The sequence below is a fragment of the Schistocerca nitens genome, chromosome 5 (assembly GCF_023898315.1).
Source record: "Schistocerca nitens isolate TAMUIC-IGC-003100 chromosome 5, iqSchNite1.1, whole genome shotgun sequence".
NCBI classification, from domain to species: domain Eukaryota; kingdom Metazoa; phylum Arthropoda; class Insecta; order Orthoptera; family Acrididae; genus Schistocerca; species Schistocerca nitens.
This window is the reverse complement of record NC_064618.1, coordinates 602,575,592-602,602,210: the sequence shown is the minus strand read 5'-3', so window position 1 is coordinate 602,602,210 and position 26,619 is coordinate 602,575,592. Positions and strand designations below refer to the sequence as shown.

General features: G+C 39.0%; 1 protein-coding gene across 2 annotated transcripts in view; it reads left to right on the top strand.

Moving 5' to 3' along the window:
• Nucleotides 1-26,619, top strand: part of LOC126260083 (PC-esterase domain-containing protein 1A-like) — a 282,597-nt gene that overhangs the window by 149,462 nt on the left and 106,516 nt on the right. For both annotated transcript variants that reach the window (XM_049957291.1, XM_049957292.1), the window contains one exon: nucleotides 24,063-24,205. In XM_049957291.1, the coding sequence (XP_049813248.1) occupies nucleotides 24,063-24,205 (143 nt within the window). The remainder of the gene's footprint in view (nucleotides 1-24,062; nucleotides 24,206-26,619) is intronic.

Sequence of the window (26,619 nt, the reverse complement as noted above, 5' to 3'; positions counted from 1 at the left end):
ATTGTTTCAAGGAATCTGGGCCCCTCAACCATTATTCTTCTGCTGAGAAAGAGTAGTGTTCATTGTTCGGAATTTATGAAAATTTTAGATTCTAATATGGGGTTCAAAAGTACTAATACATCCAGATCACCAAGCCTTAGTATTCATAATGGAAAGTAGACTATCACACAGTCAGTTAATATGATGGGTTCTGTTGTTACAATAATGTATATTAGAAATGAATTACATTGAAGGTAAACTTAATGTTGTGGCGTAACAAGCTAGCTACGCTACACTGAGAAGTGGCCGGAAGGGCACGCGTCAACTCACGCCGTCTTGCGTTAAGTCTGAAACAGGATACTTTATGAATGCTACAAAGAAAAGAACGGAGCTTCTCGTATACTTAACTTTAATTAGTTATGGTACATTTCTCTTGATAATACAAGTGAGACTCTCTCCAGATATGGTTAATGGCGCCTTGCTAGGTCGTAGCCATGGGCTTAGCTGAAGGCTATTCTAACTGTCTCTCGGCAAATGAGAGAAAGGTTTCGTACGTGTAGTCGCTAGCAATGTCGTCCGTACAACTGGGGCGAGTGCTAGTAAGTCTCTCGAGACCTGCCGTGTGGTGGCGCTCGGTCTGCGATCCTGACAGTGGCGACACGCGGGTCCGACATGTACTAATGGACCGCGGCCGATTTAAGCTACCACCTAGCAAGTGTGGTGTCTGGCGGTGACACCACACTTAACATACTGCTGGATACAATTTCTCGATTGCATTTTGTGAACAATAAATGAAATCTGTGACGGAAATGAAAGTGATGCAGTTTCAGAGGTGATATTTCTTGGGCCAATACTAAAAAAGCAAAGTATCAAGGATGCAAATGAAACTTTAGATGATTTGAGATGCTCTCCCTTGAAACTTCTTTAGATTTCAAATCACAGCAAGGCCTCTCATGGCAAGCAGAAGCTAGATAAAGTGAAACATGTTTTGGAAGAACAGAGTACCAGTTATTAGATCACAGTAATGACGTTTCTGATAGTAGGGAGGATAAAACGAATGATGAAACTGTTAAGAAAGCCAAAGGTTCTGATGTCCTGATGTTGTTAAAGAAAGAAAAAGTGGTTAGTTTAAGGAGGTCTGAAAAAAATTCAAGTTTAAAGTTCAATTCCGCCCTCCTCTTCAAAAGTAAAAATAATGCCAGAATTCAGTGTTAGTGAGTATCTAGTTCGACAGGCAAGGAAATTGAAAGCAAAAATGGTTATTTTATCATTTCCTAAACCGAAAGGAAAGGAAATGATTGCTAATGAAGTTGTCAAGTATGTCACTGATTTAAAAACAAAATATGAATGTACTCCAATGTTACCAGAAGCAAAAGACAAAGTTAGCATCAGAAGAACGTTGTTGTTGTTGTTGTTGTCTTCAGTCCAGATACTGGTTTGATGCAGCTCTCCATGCTACTCTACCCTGTGCAAGCTTCTTCATCTCTCAGTACCTACTGCAACCTACATCCATCTGAATCTGTTTAGTGTATTCATCTCTTTGTCTCCCTCTATGATTTTTACCCTCCACGATGCCCTCCAATACTAAATTGGTGGTCCCTTGATGCCTCAGAACATGTCCTACCAACAGATTCAAGCACATTAGGAAGAATGTATTACTCCAGTAAAAAAATATGAAGTTTACAAAATCTAATTTGTCACAGTGGACTAGAAAAGATACATAATTAAAATTTTCGCCTGAGAACTCCCAAGAATCTTGACTGCTGAACATGTATGTTTTAAATTTAAACATTTGTCTACCTAGAATAATTGTTACTTAAATATCCTCATTTAACACTCCTGTATGAAGTTATCATTAATAATGAAAATATTTCAATTAAAGTTATAACTTTAGTCCCTGATTCTTCATTATTTTAACAAAACATGGGACATTTACAACACTGATTTTTTTGTTTTTTATTGTTTTCCTGAGTAGAGGAGCGTGTGCAGAGTGGTTCCACAGACAAGCTGAACTAGTAGGGGGGTGTCCGCTAAGTGGCTGCCTCAGAGATGTTGAAGTGAGCAGATTGCTAGTGGCACATGTAAGTTTTGGTGACCCTCCTTCGAACCTTCGAACACTTGGAGAGTCAAACATGCAGCATTATTTGGAACAGCATTATTCGATAAAGTCTGTGGGGAACTAAACAAAATTACTGCAGAGGTTTTGATGTGATTTTAGAGGCCTATAAAGAAGCAGCAATGTCACTATCAATGGCTTTCATGTGGCATGAGACATTCAAAGACTTGCAAAGCTGTGAAAGACGACAACTATGCTGGGAGACCTTCAACAAGCCAAACTGATGAAGATTTTGGTGAAAGTGCATTTGTTTCTGTGAGACTGACTGTCACAGGTCAGTTTTACGCTCCGCTGATTGAAGGATGGATTCCACCAAGTCTGCCACGTCTGCCCTGGAATGAGATGATGGAGTTCTTCACAATGAAAATGTGTCCTCTCACATGTCATTTGCCACCGGCGAAGTTTTTGGCCAAGGTCAACATGACATCGCTGCTGAAGCCTCCCTGAAGCCATGACCTAGTTCCCAGGGACTTCTCTTTGTTAGTGTGAATCAAGAGAGACCGGAAAGGCAAGCAATTTGATATGATTCCTCTTGTCCCGGTAGCTTTGAAAAGGTCCCTTGACATCTTGCTACATGAAGAATTCCAGGAAGCCTAGGAACAATTGAAAAAATACTAGTAGCTGTGTGTTGATACCTAAGGGTCATATTTTGAGGGCTTTTAGTTTGCTGTACAAAAATGTGTAATATATTTTTTGTTCAGAGACAAGTCTTGAAACTTTGTGAACGCACCCTCTATTAAAACTTATCAGACCACGTAATGTGTTTAAAGTGAACTTCTGAGCAATGATATGCAATTCTTAAATAAGTAAATGAAAGTCTGATGCCTGTTAAATCCCCTTCCTGTTTTTGTTTGTAATCAGTCGTCTTTGATGAGACTCAATTTAAAAATAAAAGGCATGATCAGGTCTGTCTGAAAATATTTTGCATATTTAATAAATAATTATTTGGGCCATAACAATTTAAGTTCATTTTCTATATTCTCAGAAATAGAACAGAGCTATTAAATAATTTTTTCCCATAAATATACATCCTTTCTTTGGTATCTGAAAAAATGTGGCAGTGATCTGTTGCAAATAAGCTAAGTTATATTTCTTTTCTAAACTAATACAATCCAGACAGGAATCTTCCAGTATGTTTATGTATGCTTTTCAAAAACTTTACCATTTTTGTCCCCTCAAAAATTATGTGAAATATGTGGAAGAAATATCACCACAGCAAAATTAACAAGCAAAGGAAGTTTCATTAAAATTTGAGGCAGTGGGTGCCAGACCGGGATATATTTATTAGGAATGATCCTTTTTTTAAGCGCAGTTGAAAGTATTTTGATTCCAGATTTATTTGTGTCAATTCATAGAAAATACACTAATATCTTTATTTGATTAGAAAGCACATAGTCCTGGGAATCATTTAAGGCCACAATTAGCTTCCCAGTGGGTCACAGAAATGTGATGTAAGCATTTTTCAACACCCATGTAATATTTTCCAGGAATTGAAAAATGACATATAGAATCACATATCTGTTAACTATATGCCTCTATTAACTTCTGAATGACTTTAAGACTAGATTGGTAGAAAAGTCATGTGGAAAGAAAAGTCTTGCTACTAGGGGTGTAGGCCAATTGCTATAGGAAAAGCTATGCGTAGAATACCAGGTCACAAGCATCGTGAAACATAGTGCCTAGCTTAGCCAGGTGACACAGAACATAGGGACCAGGTGCAGAGATTTTGAAGGCGAGGATAAGTTACTTACAGTAGGAGGAGCAGGAAACAGCCTGGCTAGCAACTGAGAAGATAACATTAAAGGTGACTAGTGAAATAGAATCAGCAACAGCACACACTCTTGTAGGGTGTGTCAAAGTTTTGCAGTGACATGACCAGCCTTGGGTTAATGTGGCTGTTAGCTGTGTGGACAAAGAGCTGAGCACATTGCTTTGGACTGAAACAAAGTCTCATATCTGTGCTGTGCTTGCTGCTGTGATGGGAGATAGGGATACACTATTCATGATCTCCTTTTGAGTAGAAGAGGGAAGGAAAGATTAGCGGAACACCTTACAGAAAGTATAATAGGGGCTAAAAGTACACAAGACAATATCCCTGTGATTACTGGAATCAAAAGGAACATTTTTTTTAAGTTGGAGTAACATTACAGACAAAGTAGTGAAAGAAATTAGTGCAGTACAACACCATAATATGTGTAACATGTATCAGAAAAATAATTTATTTCATCAGAACATTAAAGGGTTGAAAAACAAGATAGATGAGTAGACTGTGTGCCTGGCATTTGTGGAAAATTCTGAAATGATACATGTTCTGTGCCCCTTTGAACACCATGTAACCACAGGGATGGAGAAGTTAAATTTCAGGGATTATAGACTTGCAGAATTTTTATGTAGAGTTAACATGGAAAAAGGAGGAATTGCAACGTATGTAAAAGTTAGAACTGTCACAAATATTGAAACGAATAGTTTTTGTGTTGATCAGAACCTAGACACATGTGCTTGGAGAGTCGGTACTGCAGAATACTCTGATATTTGTAACAGTTACAGATCACCTCTAGGAAACTTTCAGTTATTTATGAGAAATCTAGTTGTGTTATTGAGCTGCCTGTCAGACAAGAAGAAACAGTTTGTGGAAATTTCGGTGTAAATATATTGAAAGATGTGGACAGGAAAAATTAACTAAAATTATTATTTGGCTGTTTGAATCTAATTTCAGTAGTCAGTTTTCAAACTCATATGCAGCAAAACAGTAAGAAATCGATTGATAACATTTTTTATAGACAGTGCTCAGGCTGAGACAATTCACGTGTACCCAATTGCTAATGGACTATCTGATCATTATGTGCAAGTAACATAAATAAACAGCATGGCACCTTACAACCCCGACTGGTTCATACAAAGCAGTTCAGAGGCTTGTTAACAAGAAGAGGATCAATGGCTCAGGGAATTAAAATCTTATGTAGGAGAGAGGAAAATTTATGTAAAGGCCAGAGTAAATAAATATCGAACATTACTTGTATACTACAAGTATGGAAAGTCATTAAAATGTCCAGAAGTTTGCAAGTCCTAACACAAATAACTAATGCAGATAATAAAATTAAAGCTATGTGGGACATAGTCAAATGGGAGACAGGATAGTCACTCAGTGTACAAGCTTCTGCAACAGTTAAACTAAATGATAATGTTGTGACTGATACTTTACAAGTTGCAAGTACTTTTAACAATCACTTTTTAAATGTACCTGCAAGTAAAGGATTAAATGGTTCAGTTCAAGAAGCAAGAGAATATAGTAAAAACTTTGTTCCACAAAACTTTAAAAAAACAGGAAGTAGCAGCGACATCGCTCACTAAATGTAATAGAACTATAAAACTTCTAAAAAAGAGAAGCTCATGTCAAGCTGATAAAATTCTGAAAAGTTGTTCAAACGTAATAAGTAATGTCCTAAAATTACAAACCAAAGAGCTAGTGGTTGCTGGTGATTTTAATATAGATGTCCTGGAAAACACTGTCAGTGAACAGTTACTGAAATCAGTTAGATGGTCATTCAATTTAGTTTCTACTGTAAAAGTCCCAACTTGGGTATACAAATGTTCTAAGACTACCATTGATAATTATCTTTATAGACAATTCTAGGCAACTAAGCCACATCACAAAACCAGTAGTAAATGGGCTATCTCACCATGACACACAACACCTAACTTTAAATTTTGAAAATGTCAGGGTAAAACATCTATCAGAACTGAGTACAGAAGGCCAATAAAACAGTCAAAAACTCAGAAATTTAGTAGATTGCGCGAATAAATTAATTGGATGGATGTTTACAGCATCCAAGACACAAATGGAAAATACAAAATATTCATTAATAAAGTTAGCACCTTATTTGAAAATTGTTTTTCCCTGAAGATAACTCAAACTAAGCAGAAGTCTACTAAGAAACCATGGGCCTCACAAGGGATAAAGATATCATGTGAGACAAAAAGGAAACACTATCTGATTTGTAGGGACACCTTTGATACAAGCATTATAGCTCATTACAAAAATTACTGCAAAATATTGAATAAGGTTATCCAGAAATCCAAACACCTCCATTATGAGAAGAAGATAAATACATCCAGCAATAAAATAAAAACAATATGGGATATAGTTAAGTCGGAGACAGGTAGGACCAAAAAGAGGAGGAACAAATAGCTCTAGAAATAAATGAAACCCTGGTGACAAATGCATGTTGTGTTGCAAACCATTTAAACAAATATTTTATCCCTCTCACTGATAGCATGGGGTTGTCAGGTTCTGTAAATAATGCAATGGAATATCAGACCACAGCACACAAGCAAACCTCAGTAAAGTGGAATTGACACTTACTTCACCCAAACAAATAGAATCCATCATAAAGTCCTTGAAATAGTAACTGTCGTCTGCTTCACGTCTGCTGTGCAGCGAGCTACCTTAATTTAAGTATTAACTGTATTTTTCTTACTTGTCACTTCTTCTTCGGTGTGTTTTTGCTTTTAGGAAGCTTTAATTGTTGAGTGCTAGTAATAGTGTTCCATAGATTTCGTGTTTGTTTTGAATACAGTCAGAGTGAGTCCCTTTAGTCAACCATAGTGCCAGTAGTGCTAGTGTTTTTCAATACAGTCCAGAGACAGGTAGTGCTATTTTCATTGTTTTCTACAAGAAGTGGCTAGCAACCACAGTTTAGTCAACAATCAGCCGCCTTTAGTGAATTAGCACTCTAGTTAAAAGTTGATTAACACTCTACAGTAAATTGATTTCTTAGGATGGATAGGATGTGTGACTGCTGTGTACGGACGCAGGAGGAGCTGGCCACTGTTCGTGAACAGCTGAACGCGTTGATGGCCACAGTCAGCCGTCTTCAGGCTGCTGCCTCGGAGTGTAGCGGCAGTAGGGAGTTGGGTGTGTCGCATGGTACACCGCAGGGTTTACATGCTTCACCCATTGTCCCTGCTGTCGAGACATCTTTGCGGGTACCGGGTGCGGTTGGGCCACCCTCTCCCCATGGGGAGTGGCGGGTTCAGTGGCGTTCGCGGCGCACGAGGCGGAGGGTCAATGTGGAGGCTGGCCGTGTGGCATCGCCCGCTCTGCCTGTGAGTGGACATGTGGCCGCTCCTTCAGCAAGGTCCGAGCAGGCACACGGGGGGAGGGGTTTATTAGTTATTGGGAGCTCCAATGTTACGCGGGTGTTGGAGCCCCTTAGGGAAATAGCGGAAAGGTCGGGGAAGAAGGCCAGTGTTCACTCTGTCTGCTTGCCGGGGGGTCTCATCTGAGATGTGGAGGAGGCCCTGCCGGCGGCGATAGAGAGCACTGGGTGCACCCGACTGCAAATTGTTGCTCATGTTGGCACCAATGACTGCTGCCGTCTGGGTTCAGAGGTCATCCTCAGTTCGTACCGGCAGTTGGCGGAATTGGTGAAGGCGGAAAGCCTCGCTTGCGGGGTGGAATCAGACCTAACTATATGTAGTATCGTTCCCAGAACTGATCGCGGTCCTCTGGTTTGGAGCCGAGTGGAAGGCTTAAACCAGAGGCTCAGACGATTCTGCAGAGATCTGGGGTGTAAATTTCTCGACCTCCGCTATTGGCTGGAGAAATGTAGGGTCCCCCTGAATAGGTTAGGCGTGCACTACACGCCGGAAGTAGCTACAAGGGTAGCGGAGTACGTGTGGAGTGCACATGTGGGTTTTTTAGGTTAGAGAATTCCCTCCCTAGGCTCGACAGGACGCCTCCTGAAACGAACAAGGTAGCAGTAGGTAAAATGCAACAGACAATAACAATATAAATGTGCTAATAGTAAACTGCAGGAGCGTCTATACAAAGGTCCCAGAACTGCTCTCATTAATGAACGGTCACAATGCCCACATAGTAGTAAGGACAGAAAGTTGGCTGTAACCAGATGTAAACAGTAATGAAATTCTGAACTCAGATTGGAATGTATACCGCAGAGACAGGCTGGACAGTGAAGGGGGAGCCGTGTCTATAAGGATAAGAAGTGCAATAGTATCGAAGGAAATTGACGGAGATCCAAAATGTGAAATAATTTGGGTGAAGGTCACGGTTAAAGCAGGCTCAGACATGGTAATTGGATGTCTCTATAGGCCCACTGGCTCAGCAGCTGTTGTGGCTGAGCACCTGAAGGATAGTTTGGAAAATATTTCGAGTAGATTTCCCCACCAGGTTATAGTTCTGGGTGGAGATTTTAATTTGCCGGATATAGACTGGGAGACTCAAACGTTCATAATGGGTGGCAGGGACAAAGAATCCAGTGAAATTTTTTTTAAGTCCTTTATCTGAAAACTACCTTGAGCAGTTAAACAGAGAACCGACTCGTGGCGATAATATATTAGACCTTCTGGTGACAAACAGACCCGAACTATTTGAAACAGTTAACGCAGAACAGGGAATCGGCGATCATATGGCGGTTACTGCATCGATGATTTCAGCCGTAAATAGAAATATTAAAAAAGGTAGGAAGATTTTTCTGCTTAGTAAAAGTGACGAAAAGCAGATTTCAGAGTACTTGACGGCTCAACACGAAAGTTTTGTCTCAAGTACAGATAGTGCTGGGGATCAGTGGACAAAGTTCAAAACCATCGTACAATATGCGTTAGATGAGTATGTGCCAAGCAAGATCGTAAGAGATGGAAAAGAGCCAGTGTGGTACAACAACCGAGTTAGGAAACTGCTGCGGAAGCAAAGGGAACTTCACACCAAACATAAACATAGCCAAAGCCTTGCAGACAAACAAAAATTACGCGAAGTGAACTGTAGTGTGAGGAGGGCTATGGGAGAGGCGTTCAGTGCATTCGAAAGTAAAGTTCTATGTACTGACTTGGCAGAAAATCCTTATAAATTTTCGTCTTGTGTCAAAGCGGTAGGTGGATCAAAACAAAATGTCCAGACACTCTGTGACCAAAATGGTACTGAAACAGAGGATGACAGACTAAAGGCCGAAATACTAAATGCCTTTATTCAAAGCTGTTTCAGAGAGGAAGAGTGCACTGCAGTTGCTTCTCTAGATTGTCGCACAGATGACAAAATGGTAGATATCAAAATAGACGACAGAGCGATAGAGAAACAATTAAAATCGCTCAAAAGAGAAAAGGCTGCTGGACCTGATGGGATACCAGTTCGATTTTACACAGAGTACACGAAGGAACTTGCCCCCCTTCTTGCAGCAGTGTACCATAGGTCTCTAGAAGATCGTAGTGTTCCAAAGGATTGGGGATTGGAAAAGGGCACAGATCATCCCCGTTTTCAAGAAGGGACATCGAACAGATGTGCAGAACTATACACTTATATCTCTAACGTCGATCGGTTGTAGAATTTTGGAACACGTATTATGTTCGAGTATAATGACTTTTCTGCAGACTAGAAATCTACTCTGTAGGAATCAGCATGGGTTTTGAAAAAAACCGTCGTGTGAAACCCAGCTCGCGCTATTCGTCCACGAGACTCAGAGGGCCATAGACACGGGTTACCAGGTAGATGCCGTGTTTCTTGACTTCCGCAAGGCATTCGATACAGTTCCCCACAGTCCTTTAATGAACAAAGTAAGAGCATATGGACTATCAGACCAGTTGTGTGATTGGATTGAAGAGTTCCTAGATAACAGAACACAGCATGTCATTCTCAATGGAGAGAAGTCTTCCGAAGTAACAGTGATTTCGGGTGTGCCGCAGGGGAGTGTCATAGGACTGTTGCTATTCACACTATACATAAATGACCTTGTGGATGACATCGGAAGTTCACTGAGGCTTTTTGCAGATGATGCTGTGGTTTGTCGAGAGGTTGTAACAATGGAAAATTGTACTGAAATGCAGGAGGATCTGCAGCGAATTAACGCATGGTGCAGGGAATGGCAATTGAATCTCAATGTAGACATGTGTAATGTGCTGTGAATACACAGAAAGATAGTTCCCTTATCATTTAGCTACAAAATAGCAGGTCAGCAACTGGAAGCAGTTAATTCCATAAATTATCTGGGAGTACGCATTAGGAGTGATTTAAAACGGAATGATCATATAAAGTTGATTGTCAGTGAAGCAGATGCCAGACTGAGATTAATTGGAAGAATCCTAAGGAAATGCAATTCAAAAACAAAGGAAGTAGGTTACAGTATGCTTGTTCACCCACTGCTTGAATACTGCTCAGCAGTGTGGGATCCGTACCAGATAGGGTTGATAGAAGAGATAGAGAAGATCCAACGGAGAGCAGTGCACTTCGTTACAGGATCATTTAGTAATCGCGAAAGCGTTACGGAGATGATCGATAAACTCCAGTGGAAGACACTGCAAGAGAGACGCTCAATAGCTCAGTACAGGCTTTTGTTAATGTTTCGAGAACATACCTTCACCAAAGAGTCAAGCAGTATATTGCTCCCTCCTGCGTATATCTCGCGAAGAGACCATGGGGATAAAATCAGAGAGATTAGAGCCCACACAGAAGCATACCGACAATCCTTCTTTCCACGAACAATACGAGACTGGAATAGAAGGGAGAACCAATAGAGGTACTCAGGGTACCCTCCGCCACACACCGTCAGTATGGATGTAGATGTAGATGTAGATGTAGAAATCAAAGCATTCTAGTGGTTATGATAACATATCAACAAAGTTAATAAAAGAGTGTTCATGTGAGCTTAGTCATATCTTAAGTTATTTGTGTAATCAATCACCTATCACAGGAACATTCCCGGACTGTCTTAAATATGCTTTCCACAAGAAAGGGGACAAATAAGTGCCATCAAATTACCGACCGATCTCACTTTTTGCAACTTTCTTAAAAATCTTTGAAAAGGTTATGTTCAAGTGTCTACTTTAAGCACCTTAGTGAAAATAACATACTGTCAAAGCCACAGTTTGGGTTTCTTTGAGATTCTGATATTGAGAAGGCTATTTACACATACAGTGAAAATGTCCTTAATTCATTAGACATTAGAGGCAACTGGCATATCCTGTGACCTGTCAAAGGCTTTTGATTGTGTGAATCACAGCATTCTTTTAAGTAAATTAAAATATTATGGCATCACTGGTAGTGCTGCAAATTGGTTTCAGTTATAGATTACTAATAGAAAACAAAGGGTGTCATTACGTAACACTTCAGCAGTAGGCAATCAGACATCATCTGACTGGGAAGAAATTACATGTGGTGTTTCCCAAGGTTCCATATTAGGTACACTACTTTTTCTTGTGTATATTAATGACCTGTCATTTGTTACATTACCAGATGCCAAGTTTGTCTTATTTGCAGATGATACAAACATTGCAATAAATAGTAAATCATATATAAATTTAGAAAGGGCAGCTAATCAAATTTTTACTGACATTAATAACATCTACATCCATACTCTGCAAGCCACTGATAGTGTGTGGTGGAGGGTACTCTGAGTACCTCTGTTGATTCTCCCTTCTATTCCAGTCTCATATTGTTCATGGAAAGAAAGATTGTCGGTATGCCTCTGTGTGGGCTCTAATATCTCTGATTTTATCCTCATGGTCTCTTCGCGAGATATACGTAGGGGAGAGCAATGTACAACTTGACTCCTCGGTGAAGGTATGTTCTTGAAACTTAAACGAAAGCCCATACCGAGCTACTGAGCATCTCTCTTGCAGAGTCTTCCACTGGAGTTTATCTATCATTTCCGTAACTCTTTCGCGATTACTAAATGATCCTGTAAGGAGGTACGCTGCTCTCTGTTGGATCTTCTCCATCTCTTCTATCAACCCTACCTGGTACGGATCCCACACCGGTGAGCAGTATTCAAGCAGTCGGCGAACAAGTGTACTGTAACCTACTTCCTTTGTTTTTGGATTGCATTTCCTTAGGATTCTTCTAATGGATCTCAGTCTGGCGGCTGCTTTACCGACAATCAACTTTATATGATCATTCAATTTTAAATCACTCCTAATGCGTACTCCCAGATAATTTATGGAATTAACTGCTTCCAGGTTGCTGACCTGCTATATTGTAGCTAAATGATAAAGGATCTTTCTTTCTGTGTATTCGCAGCACATTACACTTGTCTACATTGAGATTCAATTGCCATTCCCTGCACCATGCGTCAGTTCGTTGCAGATCCTCCTGCATTTCAGTACAATTTTCCATTATTACAACCTCGCGATATATTACAGCATCATGCGCAAAAAGCCTCCATGAACTTCTGATGTTATCCACAAGGTCATTTATGTATATTGTGAATAGCAACGGTCCTATGACACTCCCCTGCGGCACACCTGAAATCACTCTTATTTCGGAAGACTTCTCTCCATTGAGAATGACATGCTGCGTTCTGTTATCTAGGAACTCTTCAATCACACAATCGGTCTGATAGTCAATATGCTCTTACTTTGTTCATTAAACGACTGGGGGGAACTGTATCAAATGGCTTGCGGAAGTCAAGAAACATGGCATCTACCTTGGAACCTGTGTCTATGGCCCTCTGAGTCTCGTGGACAAATAGCGTGAGCTGGGTTTCACACGATTGTCTTTTTCGAAACCCATGCTGATTCCTACAGAGTAGATTTCTAGTCTGCAGAAAAGTCATTATACTCGAACATAATACGTGCTCCAAAATTCTACAACTAATCAACATTAGAGATATTGGTCTATAGTTCTGCACATCTGTTCGACGTCCCTTCTTGAAAATGGGGATGACCTGTGCCCTTTTCCAATCCTTTGGAATTCTACACTCTTCTAGAGACCTACGGTACTGCAAGAAGGGGGAAGTTCCTTCGCATACTCTGTGTAAAGTCTAACTGGTATCCGATCAGGTCCAGCAGCCTTTCCTCTTTTGAGCGATTCTAATTGTTTTTCTATCCTTCTGTCATCTATTTCGATATCTACCAGTTTGTCATCTGTGTGACAATCTAGAGAAGGAACTACAGTGCAGTCTTCCTCTGTGAAACAGCTTTGGAAAAAGGCATTTAGTATTTCGGCCTTTAACCTTTCATCCTCTGTTTCAGTACCGCTTTGACATAAAACCAAAGTTTCTTAGGATTTTCTGCCAAGGTAGTACATAGAACTTTACTTTCGAATTCATTGAACACTTCTTGCATAGCCCTCCTCACACTACATTTTGCTTCATGTAATTTTTGTTTGTCTTTGGCTATGTTTATGTTTGCTGTGAAGTTCTCTTTGCTTTCACAGCAGTTTCCTAACTCGGTTGTTGTACCACACTGGCTCTTTTCCATCTCTTACGATCTTGCTTGGCACATACTCATCTAACGCATATTGTACGATGGTTTTGAACTTTGTCCACTGATCCTCAACACTATCTGTACTTGAGACAAAACTTTTGTGTTGAGCCGTCAAGTATGCTGAAATCTGCTTTTTGTCACTTTTGCTAAACAGAAAAATCTTCCTACCTTTTTTATTATTTCTGTTTATGGCTGAAATCATCTATGCAGTAACTGGTTTATGATCGCTGATTCCCTGTTCTGCGTTAGCTGTTTCAAATAGTTCGTGTCTGTTTGTCACCAGAAGGTCTAATATGTTATCGCCATGAGTCGGTTCTCTGTTTAACTGCTCAAGGTAGTTTTCGGATAAAGCACTTTAAAAAATTTCACTGAATTCTTTGTCCCTGCCACCTGTTATGAACGTTTGAGTCTCCAGTCTATATCCGGCAAATTAAAATCTCCACCCAGAACTATAACCTGGTGGGGAAATCTACTCGCAATATTTTCCAAATTTTCCTTCAGGTGCTCTGCCTCAACAGCTGTTGAGCCAGGGGGCCAGGGAGCCTGCTTTACCTGTGACCTTCACCCAAATTATTTCACATTTTGGATCTCCGTCAATTTCCTTCGATACTATTGCACTTCTTATCCTTATAGACACGGCTCCCCCTTCACTGTCCAGCCTGTCTCTGCGGTATGCATTCCAATCTGAGTTCAGAATTTCATTACTGTTTACATCTGGTTACAGCCAACTTTCTGTCCTTACTACTATGTGGGCATTGTGACCGTTCATTAATGAGAGCAGTTCTGGGACCTTTGTATAGACGCTCCTGCAGTTTACTATTAGCACATTTATATTGTTATTGCCTGTTGCATTTTACCTACTACTACCTTGTTCGTTTCAGGAGGCGTCCTGTCGAGCCTAGGGAGGGAATTCTCTAACCCAAAAAACCCACAAGTGGTTCATAGCCAATTCACTGTGATTAAACTTTGAGAAGACCCACTATATGCAGTTCAGAACTTTGAAGAGATTTCCTTCTAGTGTGTGTATAAAATATGCCAACATGGAAATAGGAGTTCAGAGTGTAAAATTCTTGGGATTACAACTTGATAATAAATTCAGTTGGGAGTGACATACTAACGGACTGCTAAAGTGCCTAAACAAGTCTGTGTTTGCAATGCGAATGATGTCAGACATAGGAGATATAAATATTAAAAAAACTGGCATATTTTGCTTATTTTCACTCGATTATGCCATATGGTATCATATTTTGGGGTAATTCCACAAACCGAGAAAAAATTTTTACAGTTCATAAGCGTATAGTAAGAGTAATGTGTAGTGTAAATCCAAGAACTGTGTCGAAACCTATTCAAAGAATTGGGCATACTAACCAAAGCTTCACAGTATATTTATAATACATCTCTTTTTCCAACTAACTGCTTACTACACAATATCAATACTAGGAATAAGAATAATATCCATAAAGATTTAAAATCACTTACTCTTGCCCAGAAAGGAGTCCAGTATTGAGCAATGCATATTTTCAATAAGTTACCAGCAACCATTAAGAGTTTAGTTTCAGCCAAGGCACAATTTAAACATAATTTAAAAGAATTTTTGGTGGCCATCTCCTACTCCATCCATGAATTTCTCAACAAGTGCAGTAGATCATTTTAATGAAAATTTATTATACTTTAATTTTTGTCAATGCTTGGTTGTAATAACCAAGTAACTAGCTACTGTGTGAATGATTGACTTAATGAAAGCAGATGTGAGTATTAAACCTGTAATAGTAGAACTTTAATTTTAATTTGTGTACATAATTTTACTGTTTATTGTCTGAGGATCATTAAAATTAATGAAACTCAATTTTTTGTAATTACATTTTTGTAATATGTTTATCTGACATGTTCCACCCCCAGAAGGATCCCCTCTTTTGTGGGTCTATGGAATGAATAATTAATCAAATTAAATCAAATCAAATCATATAAGCAATGCATCAGTGGCACAGGGAATTTTTCCAGACAGGTGACAATATGCAGTTATTAAACTATTTCATAAGAAAAGTGACAAGACAGTCTGAAACAATTATCATCCAATTTCCTTAATGACATCTTTTGCCAGTATATCAGCAAATGTAAGTTACTTGGCAATAGTTGCTCACTTAAACAGAAATGATTTACTTAGCATATCACATTTTGGATTCCAGAAGCGTTGCTCGACAGAGAATGCTGTTTGTACATCCACTTGTCACATAGCACAGATCTTAAATAATGGTGTTTTGCCAGTTGGTACTTTTTGTGATGTTTCCAAGGCATTTGATTGTGTAAATTGCAATACTCTCCTAGGAAGGACTCAAGTTTTCTGGAATTGATGGATTTATGCACAACTGGTTTGAATCATACTTAACAAACAATGCAAGAGGTTGTGCTGAATAATTCAAACAATGCCAGAAAAGTAGAAAATTGTGACTGGGGGGGAAAAGAAAATCAGAAAGGGAGTCCCACAGGGTTCAATTTTGGGCCCACTACTATTCCTTATATATATGTGAATGACCTTCCACTTAACATTCAGCAAGCAAAGTTCTTCCTGTAGATGATACTAGTGTTACAATAAATCTCATTAGAGAGACAGCAACAGAACAGTTGGTGATATCTTCCAGTGCTCACACCCAGAGGCAGTAGTGGAAGTGTTGCATTTGTGTCAGCCCAGTCTAGATGAGTTCTTTAGCTGCCCACTCACTGTGAATGAGTGGTGGCTTTATGTCTTATGACCTCAACACAAAGAAGCGAAACAAGCAGTGGAAACACGTGGATTCACCAATGCTTAAAAGGCCATCCATTATTGAGCAAAGCAGTGTTTTTTGAGATTGCCTGGTGTGATGCTAAGAGATTATGTCCTGAGGGGGCAGAATGACACAGGAACATGCTACTGAAATCTCGGATGAGGTTATGGGAGGCTGCCAAGATAAACATCATGGGAACCTGTTTAAGAGCCGTATTTTTCCTCTTAAGTGCCCAGGCACATGCTGCTTCTTTAGCAATCAAATTTTGTGTCGCACATGTGTTCTCTTGATCTGCCACCCAATGACTTTTCCTATATCTGTGAATGAAGGAACCAATCATGGCAGGTGTTTCAAGAATGGTGATGTGAAATTTGAGGTGAAACGTTTACTGAACAGCAAAAATGCTGACTTCTGCAGCCAAAGTCTTCCTCAAGTCATCCATCTTTGCGGAACATGCATCTTGTTGTAGTCACATTTGTAGGTCAGCTTGATTTTTTTTTTAATGATAATTAAAACTTCATGACTATCCCTCGTGTGTAACAGACCGCTCACTGTTGTTACTGAAACCCTTTTTTAAAGGTGGTTGACGTACCTGAAGGCTCCATCAGGATGATTGGTGTGACTACCACTGAAGCTTTGGGAAAATGACATCACAATGTTCAAAAATGGACACAAACACAAAGGTGTCAACTGCCTTTCCATTGGAAATATGTTACAGCACTTCTGATTTCTCAGTGACTGCTGCGATAACGAACATCACTTCAGTCAAACAAAGGGAACATATAGCTTTACTGAGGACCCCAGAGGCCTTAGAGAAAAAGAAGCTGTCAAAGGGGTCAAATTAACAGATGGATCATTGTATAAAATGGATTGTGACCCAAATTGATTGAAAGGATTGTCATCTCAGCTTATTTACGACCAAACATATGGCTTCAGGTCATGTGGGATATATGAAAGCCCTTGATATATTCAGAATCCGGAATCATTGGCTAGGTTCTTACCAGTCTGTTGGACACAAAGTTAACTGCTGTAAGGAATGCTGGTGATGGAATCTTGTATTCAGTTATCCCCAGCACATCTATACGATTTCCTTCTGGCATTGCCCCATGTCGCCAAATCAGATCGAAATAATAAATGTAAAATAGTCTGCACTGCATTTCTCATTTACCATTCTGTCACCAAGGCAGCACTGGTCACTGAATCACCAGAGTCCTTGTGGAAGGTATAATTTTGAACATGAAGTACTACATGTAATGATCTTTAATCATAGAAAAACATTTATCATGATTAGTGTGATAGATTGTTTCATGGCTCGAACAAGAAAAGTATTCGTTGGTGAGAACAGCATGGCTGCAGTGCATATTTAGCAGTATTGAAGTATGTCAATTTTGGTTATGGAATTTATCATCATCAGATTGTAAAGTAGACATTCACAATCAAAGATAAATCTCTCAAGAATCTTACGTAAGGTGAACAGAATTTTCAGGTAAGTTCCTCACCATGTGCCAGTCCAAGCTTAATACTACTGAGAAAATATGGAACTCTTCTTCATGTAAAAATCACTGTTATTTTTCCAACATTAACTCCAGATCATTCTCCCTCAGGCAAATTCTCTGCTTTGAGACACCATTATGCATAATTTCTTTTGTTGTTTTTACAGAATAAGCAGTTGAATACAAGCAAAAATGATGAGCTAATTGCAAGACAGCTACTCTTGGCATGAACCATTTGTAAAGATCTTGCATTTGTCCTGTCATTGGCTCAGTGATAGAATATGCTATTGACTAACCATGGTCCAATGATTTTGTAATTGTGTTTTAACTCATTTGCAGCTTTCTGTGTTCTTTCCAACGCTCAATTTTACACGTTATAAACTCCATCTATATCATCGAATATTGGAGATCAAAAAAGAATCATCAATGATGATCCATTGAACATCAGTTCTCAGAATCCCTGTGGTTATCAAGAGCACCCTTTGTTTTTCTTCCAAAATACAAACTGGGTCTTTGAAAGAATATTATTATTCTCTGTCCACCACCCTAACTTACTTTTAACAGTTTATCCAAGTGTCAACTTGAAGATGATGGTATTGGCCTGTAGGTGAATGGGATAGAAGAATCTTTATTTCGTTTAAGATCAGGAATCTGAAACACCCAACAATATTCCTCGTATAACCTTCACAATACAGGAAGTACTTAAGATGGCAAGTTTTGGATCATGCTGTAATATAATACCCAGTTTTATGATGGGGTGGGGTTTGTGGGAGAGGGAGGGAGGGAGAGAGAGAGAGAGAGAGAGAGAGAGATTAATCAGTTGTTCTGTATATGGAGTACATAGTTAATGACCTTTTTCATTCCCATGAAATTGAACATCTTTGTTTTACAAAGGGAAACATGGTCTGTCGTAGGCTATAATGGAAACATTTTTCATTTAAATCATGTGTCTGCCTAATTTTGGCCACAAGTCATCTTCAAGCACCTTTGTATCGCCATCTTTTGCTCACACTTCTTGTTGAACCACCTACAATCATTCAACTTCAGAATCTTTATTCAATACTATTTAGAGGCTGCAGACCCTCATAGAAACAAAACCTTTATTTTAGGTACAAGCTGACATAATTCTGTGCAAGAATGGCTCTATCCAATGCATATGTCTCCTTGGAATTCTTTTTTATCTATTGCTTCTAAAAATCTGATCTCTTAAAATGCTCTGTTGTACTGGTAACTTTACATATTGAATCACAGTACTGGAACCAACTTTCCCTTAATACACCTTCAAAAATTTTTCTTTCTGCATCTGTTCACCTGTACTGTCAAAAACTTATCAATCTTGCATTGGTGTTTTTTTTCTTTATTAAGATAGAGCTAATCTTCTTCTTGCTATGGCCTGGACAGTCTATGTTCCACTAGACAACTGTCTGTAATTTGTCTCCATTGTTGCTCCTTAGAGCAGAGATACTTATGTTAGCTGTTAGTTTAGTTACGAAGATGAACTTGTTAATCCATTATTGAAATTCTCGTATTTCTTCTGTTATAATTTTTTTTATAACATTCCTGATATCCCTTTCTAACATTGCATCTGGATGTGGGGTCTACTTGTTGGTAGTGACTGTATACAGACCCGATCTTCATTCAGTATTGATAATAATTCAATCCTAGAATGTCCTGGAGCACTTCCCATTGGCATTATGGTGATGCAGAGGGAGAGCTGTGTCAAATTAATGCAGATTTTTCTCTTCCAGGAGCAGTAGCCATTGTTGGGGGAGTTGCTATTGATAATAGCAATTAATAATTCATCAACAAGAGTATGGTGTCACCCATTCTGTCATTATGGGCACTCTCCTGACTGTCATGAGCATCATAGACTCAGCATAACGTGAAAGTATTTCAGCCAGAATATCGTTGTTAATGATGGATAGCTATGTTAGCTGGGAACACATTGCTGAAACTAACTCTTGGGTCATTTAACAATTGATGGGAATAATTATAGCTTCTGTGATTTCTTAATTTCTTGGACGTACTTGCGTTTCCAGCCTCTAATTCTCCACTCTTATTATTGGAATTAGCAGATTGCTAGCATATGTCATATGTCTCTGCCTGCTTCCATAATCCTATTTTTTACCAGAATAGCTCTTCTTACGGATGAGGAGGAGGAGGAGGAGGAGGAAGAGAGGAGGGGATCAACTTACTTCCTCATTCCCATAAGTTCATATTGTTGAGTTTGAGGTATGTTGATGTTTGCAGGCAAAGGGAAAGACTGAAGTCAGAGCATGTTTTGCATTGCATAAATGCCAGCTTCTTTGAAGCTCCAGTGTTCTTTTGTACAATTATTTCATTAATTCTTTCCGTAAACAGAAAGATTCTAAATTTTTTGTTTGTGGTTTTGTGCATCCACTCACAGTGTAAGAAAGAGATACTGAGATGGCACTGTTCCTTAGTATGTTGTCTGATGTGATACTGACAGCAAAACTGTTTAGGTGTATGCCAGAAATGAAAATACAGCAGTTGTTTCAATGCTGGAATGTATGGAATAGATTCACAGTGCTTGCAGTGAATATAAACTTGTGGAGTGATTTCCATATGACATACCTCATTCACTTCACTTTTATTTCACAAAGAGTGGATGATATTGTTCCTGTAATTTCTGCTTCAGAAATAATGCTATAGGCACTCTGAATTGCTCACTGATTTAACACCATGTGGATTGGAATGTGTGTCCCAAAATTCTGTTCAGATAGTGCTTCGGATTATACTAAATAATTTGCATTTGCTGGAGTGTTGGTTACAATTTTTAAACTTTCTTTTTGCCAAGGAGACACTGACAAGTATGGCTTAGAATTCTTAGTATATGACTGAATAATTTGCCTTATGCCATTGGATGTCTCTTTCATGCATCAAATTTCTTGCTTTGAGTACACCAGTATGGACCTTTATCTTACAGCCTATGCTGCTGGAAGAACATCCGCAACTGAGCATTACAGCAGAGGTTGAAAATACTGCTTCAGTTGTAAATTTCTTTATTTTCACACGACCTGAGCACCGTGTGTACCAGGCACGGTGTGCTGCCCATGAGCGCAGAACAAGGAGTTCTGCACTCATAGGCAGCACACCGCACATGGTATGTACGGTGCTCAGGGACCACAGCACAGCTACGACACCTGAAGATCGGCTTATAACAGTCCAAAACCTGTCGTGTGAAAGTAAAGAAATTTACAACTGAAGCGGTATTTTCAACTTCTGCTTCCAGCCTATGTCAGTTTTGAGGTAATTTTTCTCATGGAAGGCCTTACTACATTTAATCTGTCACCATCATTTCTTGGTCCATATTCATTTCAATATCTATCTCGTATTCACTAACATTGTTATTATTGCTACTAGGTTTCGGATGTGGAGCTATCAGTTTTATCAAGCCTAAAGCATGTCTTTCTTAATTGTCTATAAAGTCACTGTTACTGACTATGGGGGTACACCTTTCTTTCCACTAGATCAACTTTGCAGCTAACAATTGGCAGCCATTTTGAGGTGACCAGTTGGTTAATATTTATGATAGAGGAGCAAGTTGCATGTATCAAAAGTAAAACTCGGATGTCAATGTTCATACCTTGCTTTGTGCACGCCCCAGATACAGAACTGGCAGAAGTAATGATACAAATATGATACGTATGTTTTTCAAAGACAAAAATTCTTGATTACTTTTCCTAAGCATGTTTTAGCACACCTGTGCCTTCATTAATGGGCCGTTATTTAAATTTCATCCTTAATTACTATTTAGTTTTGTTATAGGACATTAATTACACTTATCTTGGTTTGATGCAGCTCTCCATGCTACTCTATCCTGTGCAAGCTACTTCATCTCCCAGTACCTACTGCAGCCTACATCCTTCTGAATCTGCATAGTGTATTCGTCTCTTGGTCTCCCTCTACGATTTTTACCCTCCACGCTGCCCTCCAGTACCAAATTGGTGATCCCTTGATGCCTCAGAACTTGTCCTACCAACCAATCCCTTCTTCTAGTCAAGTTGTGCCACAAACTCCTTTTCTCCCCAATTCTATTCAATACTTCCTCATTAGTTATGTGATCTACCCATCTAATCTTCAGCATTCTTCTGTAGCACCACATTTCGAAAGCTTCTATTCTCATGTTGTCTAAACTATTTATCGTCCATGTTTCACTTCCATACATGGCTACACTCCATACAAATACTTTCAGAAACGACTTCCTCCCACTTAAATCTACACTTGATGTTAACAAATTCCGCTTCTTCAGAAACGCTTTCCTTGCCATTGCCAGTCTACATTTTATATCCTCCCTACTTCGACCATCATCAGTTATTTTGCTCCCCAAATAGCAAAACTCCTTTACTACTTTAAGTGTCCCATTTCCTAATCTAATTCCCTCAGCATAAACCGATTTAATTCGACTACATTCCATTGTCCTCGTTTTGCTTTTGTTGATGTTCATCTTATACCTTCCTTTCAAGACACTGTCCGTTCCGTTCAACTGCTCTTCCAAGTCCTTTGCGTCTCTGACAGAATTACAATGTCATTGGCAAACGTCAAAGTTTTTATTTCTTCTCCATGGATTTTAATACCTACTCCGAACTTTTCTTTTGTTTCCTTTACTGCTTGCTCAATATACAGATTGAATAGCATCGGGGAGAGGCTACAACCCTGTCTGACTCCCTTCCCAACCACTGCTTCTCTTTCATGTCCCTCGACTCTTATAACTGCCATCTGCTTTCTGTACAAATTGTAAATAGCCTTTCGCTCCCTGTATTTTACCCCTGCCACCTTCAGAATTTGAATGAGAGTATTCCAGTCAACAATGTTAGAAGCTTTCTCTAAGTCTACAAATGCTAGAAACGTAGGTTTGCCTTTCCTTAATTTTTCTTCTAAGATAAGTCGTAAGGTCAGTATTACCTCATGTGTTCCAACATTTCTACGGAATCCAAACTGATCTTCCCCGAGGTCAGCTTCTACCAGTTTTTCCATTCGTCTGTAAAGAATTCGCATTAGTATTTTGCAGCTGTGACTTATTAAAGTGATAGTTTGGTAATTTTCACATCTGTCAACACCTGCTTTCTTTGGGATTGGAATTACTATATTCTTCTTGAAGTCTGAGGGAATTTCGCCTCTCTCATACATCTTGCTCACCAGATGGTAGAGTTTTGTTAGGCCTGGCTCTCCCAAGGCTGTCAGTAGTTCTAATGGAATGTTGTCTACTCCCGGGGCCTTGTTTCAACTTAGGTCTTTCAGTGCTCCGTCAAACTCTTCACGCAGTATCATGTCTCCCATTTCATCTTCATCTATCTCCTCTTCCATTTCCATAATATTGTCCTCAAGAACATCACCCCTGTATAGACCCTCTATATACTCCTTCCACCTTTCTGCTTTCCCTTCTTTGCTTAGAACTGGGTTTCCATCTGAGCTTTTGATATTCATGCAAGTGGTTCTCTTTTCTCCAGAGGTCTGTTTAATTTTCCTGTAGGCAGTATCTGTCTTACCCCTCGTGAGATAAGCCTCTATGTCCTTATCTTGGTAGCCTGTCATAAAACTGAAGTTACTCTGTTCATGTGCATCTTCCTGATGTGGAAACAATATCACAAATGATGTGTAAATTTCACAAATTCTAGAACACTGCACTTGTCTTTTTATCAATGACTTTTGTATCTTTTAAACAATGGCTTCATAAAGTGTAATAATTATCTCCATGCTACATGTGAGATTCTCTTTTTCATGTGCAGCCCTGCTGCACGGCCTGGGTTCTATCTTCATTGTGGTGGGATCTACCAATGACAGCACTTACATGCTACAGTGACATGGGAATGCACTTCTGCCTGGCTGCCTGCCTGTGCTCTGGAGAAGGAAGTGAGAGGGTGTTGTATGACTATCAAAGTTTAGTACATGACCAAATACTGATAAACATTCTGAGTTGAGATTTTATTCACACGGAATCAATCTTCTGTTTTTTTTCCTAAATGGTTCATACAAATCATTACTGCACAGCTTTTTCATTGGTGACTCTTGTCGTCACTTACTCAGAAGCTCCCCTTAAGCAGTCTGTGTGGCTGTGGAAACTCCATGCCACATATTATGTGCTGTGATATAAAGGGACGTGCTATCAGAATCTAACCACAGCATGCTGCACAAGTAGTACCTCAAATGAATAACACAAGACATAGTGTCCAATGTATTAAAATGATGCTTTAATGTATTGTTTAAACAACATGAACCCCAGAATGATATTAACTACAGATATGCTTCCTCATTTATAAACGATGGTGAGGGTACAGAAACTGTGTACGTCAAATGCTTATGGGAGCAGTCACAGATTTAATTCTGTAGAAATTCTGTACCGTCGTGCTACCTTACCATAATTGTTGAATAAATACGATGTAGAGGAGATGGAATAACACCAAAATAAGCAGAAAATTTCCATTTAAATGGCAATTAAAGAAGTGTATGACAGTGATTTTTGAAACATTTGCTTTACAGGAACCAAATGTACATATTGAGTTCCAGTTCATTACAAGATGTTATAACGTTGCCGTTGAACAGCTGATGACTGATATAAAGAAAGGCCGTAAGAAAGCTCCTGATGTGCTGCTATACAATTCCTGCTTGTGGGATTTGACAAGGTAATTTTCACTTGATTGTGCAGTGTATAATTTTGGTTCTGCCTTAAGGTTCTCTCCATTTGTCATACTAATTATAAAGATTAATTGGTTTGGAAATTTCTAGAAAACTTTGTTAGCTGCGTAAAGTGCTGAAAGTATTCTGTAGACTTAAGCTACAAATAAAGGATTCAGATTTCATGATAGTTTATTGCATTTCGAGCTTAAAACTCGCATAAAGGAAATAAAGTGATCTATAGTTTGCAAATCATTTTATGTGCTGTATAAGTATGCATGTTAGTGGTAATTATTGTGTTTATAAAGTGTATTTTAGTTGTGCAGTGCTGGGTAGCATGTACATAAGTAGATAAAACGGGAAATATTAGGCTCATTTTCAAAATATTTTGGGTTCTGTAGGACCATGGACATCAAAGGAAAGATAACTCCAATGAATAACATTGTTGCCTTATTGTAAACTTCTGACCTTGCAGTTTCTACTTCTTGGTGGTAAAAATTGTCTCTGTGTATACTCAGGCTCGAAGTTTAATAGTAATTCTTGGCCACATTGTACCTGTAAAAATGCTGCACTGAGTAACTTGATGATACAACATAATAACATACAAAATTACTAAATGAAGTTCAGTCTGAAGTCTTATACTATTTCTTGCAAAGAATAGAATGTAATGCACTGCTACATCTTTTTCCCTGTAGCCTCTCTCCGCCAAATGAATGGCTCATGTGCCATTAGGCATAAGATCAAGGAACTGCATTCAGTGAATGTATCGAAATTAAGAAAACTAATTTCAGTAGCTTGATAATATGTCACGATCTCATGGCACATCATATTCTTGGAGACACCAGCAGTATTTGAAGCTCGTGAAATACTGTAACTTTTATATTTTATTTAGAGTTAATGAAGGCTATTATTGTCACAGTGATACCCATTGCTTTATCTACATATTTGGTTCCGTAAGTATCTACAAAAATTTGCTGCTCTAATTGACATGATTTATTTGGGTTAATTCAAGAAACCATGGAGTGTGCAGTGTTCACAGGCATTGCCAACTCTTTTTGAGTCACAAAAACTGTGTGATCTAAAGTATTTCATTTCTCATACAAAAGTATTAGTGATTCTACATCATTAAATTAGTGTTTCTGCCTTGTTGCCAACCTACATGTTTGATGATATATATGGGGAGGGTGAAAATAGTAAGCTGTATTTCATCCCTCAATAATTAGATGAAACCCACAAGGTGGTTGACAAATAGGAGTTTTATTGCTGTTCAGAAGAACCTTTTCAGTGTCTTGGACATGGGGTCATTTAAGATTGTGGTGGGAGAAAATAACACAAACTTAACACAGTTTCACACTGGTCATTATGAAACCACTTCATAACTTGGTCACCATACACAGACGTGTATATTTTTTTAAGCTGGCATGATTAAAATAGAAGTGAAATCGGTTGCATTTACCAACATTTTGGCCAATGAAAATGTGACATTAAAAATATAGTTTGTGTGTATGGTTTGTGATCAAGAAGGCATCAAAAATGTCAATAAAAAGGTAGCTGTTGTCAAAATTAAATCTAATCTGAAAAAGGCTGCCCCGGTAGAGTTAAATGATTCACCAATAAATTGGTGGAAAATAACCAAATCTGCATTATTGAACTTGACAAATGCTTGCTGACCTTAAATTCTAAAGATCTATCAATGTTAGTTTTTGTTCATGGTATATAATGTCATCATAAAACTACTTAAATTGCCTCCATGTTGGACGTATCAGCAAACAGTTCAAGAGCCAAGCCAGATTTTCTAATTGTGGCAGCTCACATAAACTGCAAAGTTGATAATTCGTCATAAATTAATCATGATTAGAATATCATGGAAAAAAGAATGGCCCAGGAACTGAGTGTTAGTCAGAAAATTTCATTACAAGAAATTCTTGCATTGTCATATTCTTGTTGTATAACAAGGCAGTTGAATTGGTCAACAATACTTACCCACTCAGACTCCCTCAACTAGTAGCCAAGTCCTAATTGTCACACCAGACATATGATATCCACAACAGTTGCCGACAGTGCAGCCACTTCAGTCTTCACTTAATTTCTCTGCAAGAAATGGTGGAGGCATACCTTTGGGAGCACCACGATCCATTATTAAGAGTCAGTAGCTGGAGAGGTGACCAACACAGTGTAACATACCTCCAGAACAACTAAAGAGCTACCAGAGCTGTTGTCAACACTTATATTGACTGTCGCAGTTTTCATTATCACTGAAATGAAATGATCGTACGGCATTGGTGACTGGGAGACCCCATGTGGGGTGTTCGGTCGCCGAAATTACAAGTTCTTTTTAGCTGATACCACTTTGGCGACTTGCGAGTCAATGATAATGAAAGACACACAACACCCAGTCATCTCGAGGCAGAGAAAATCCCTG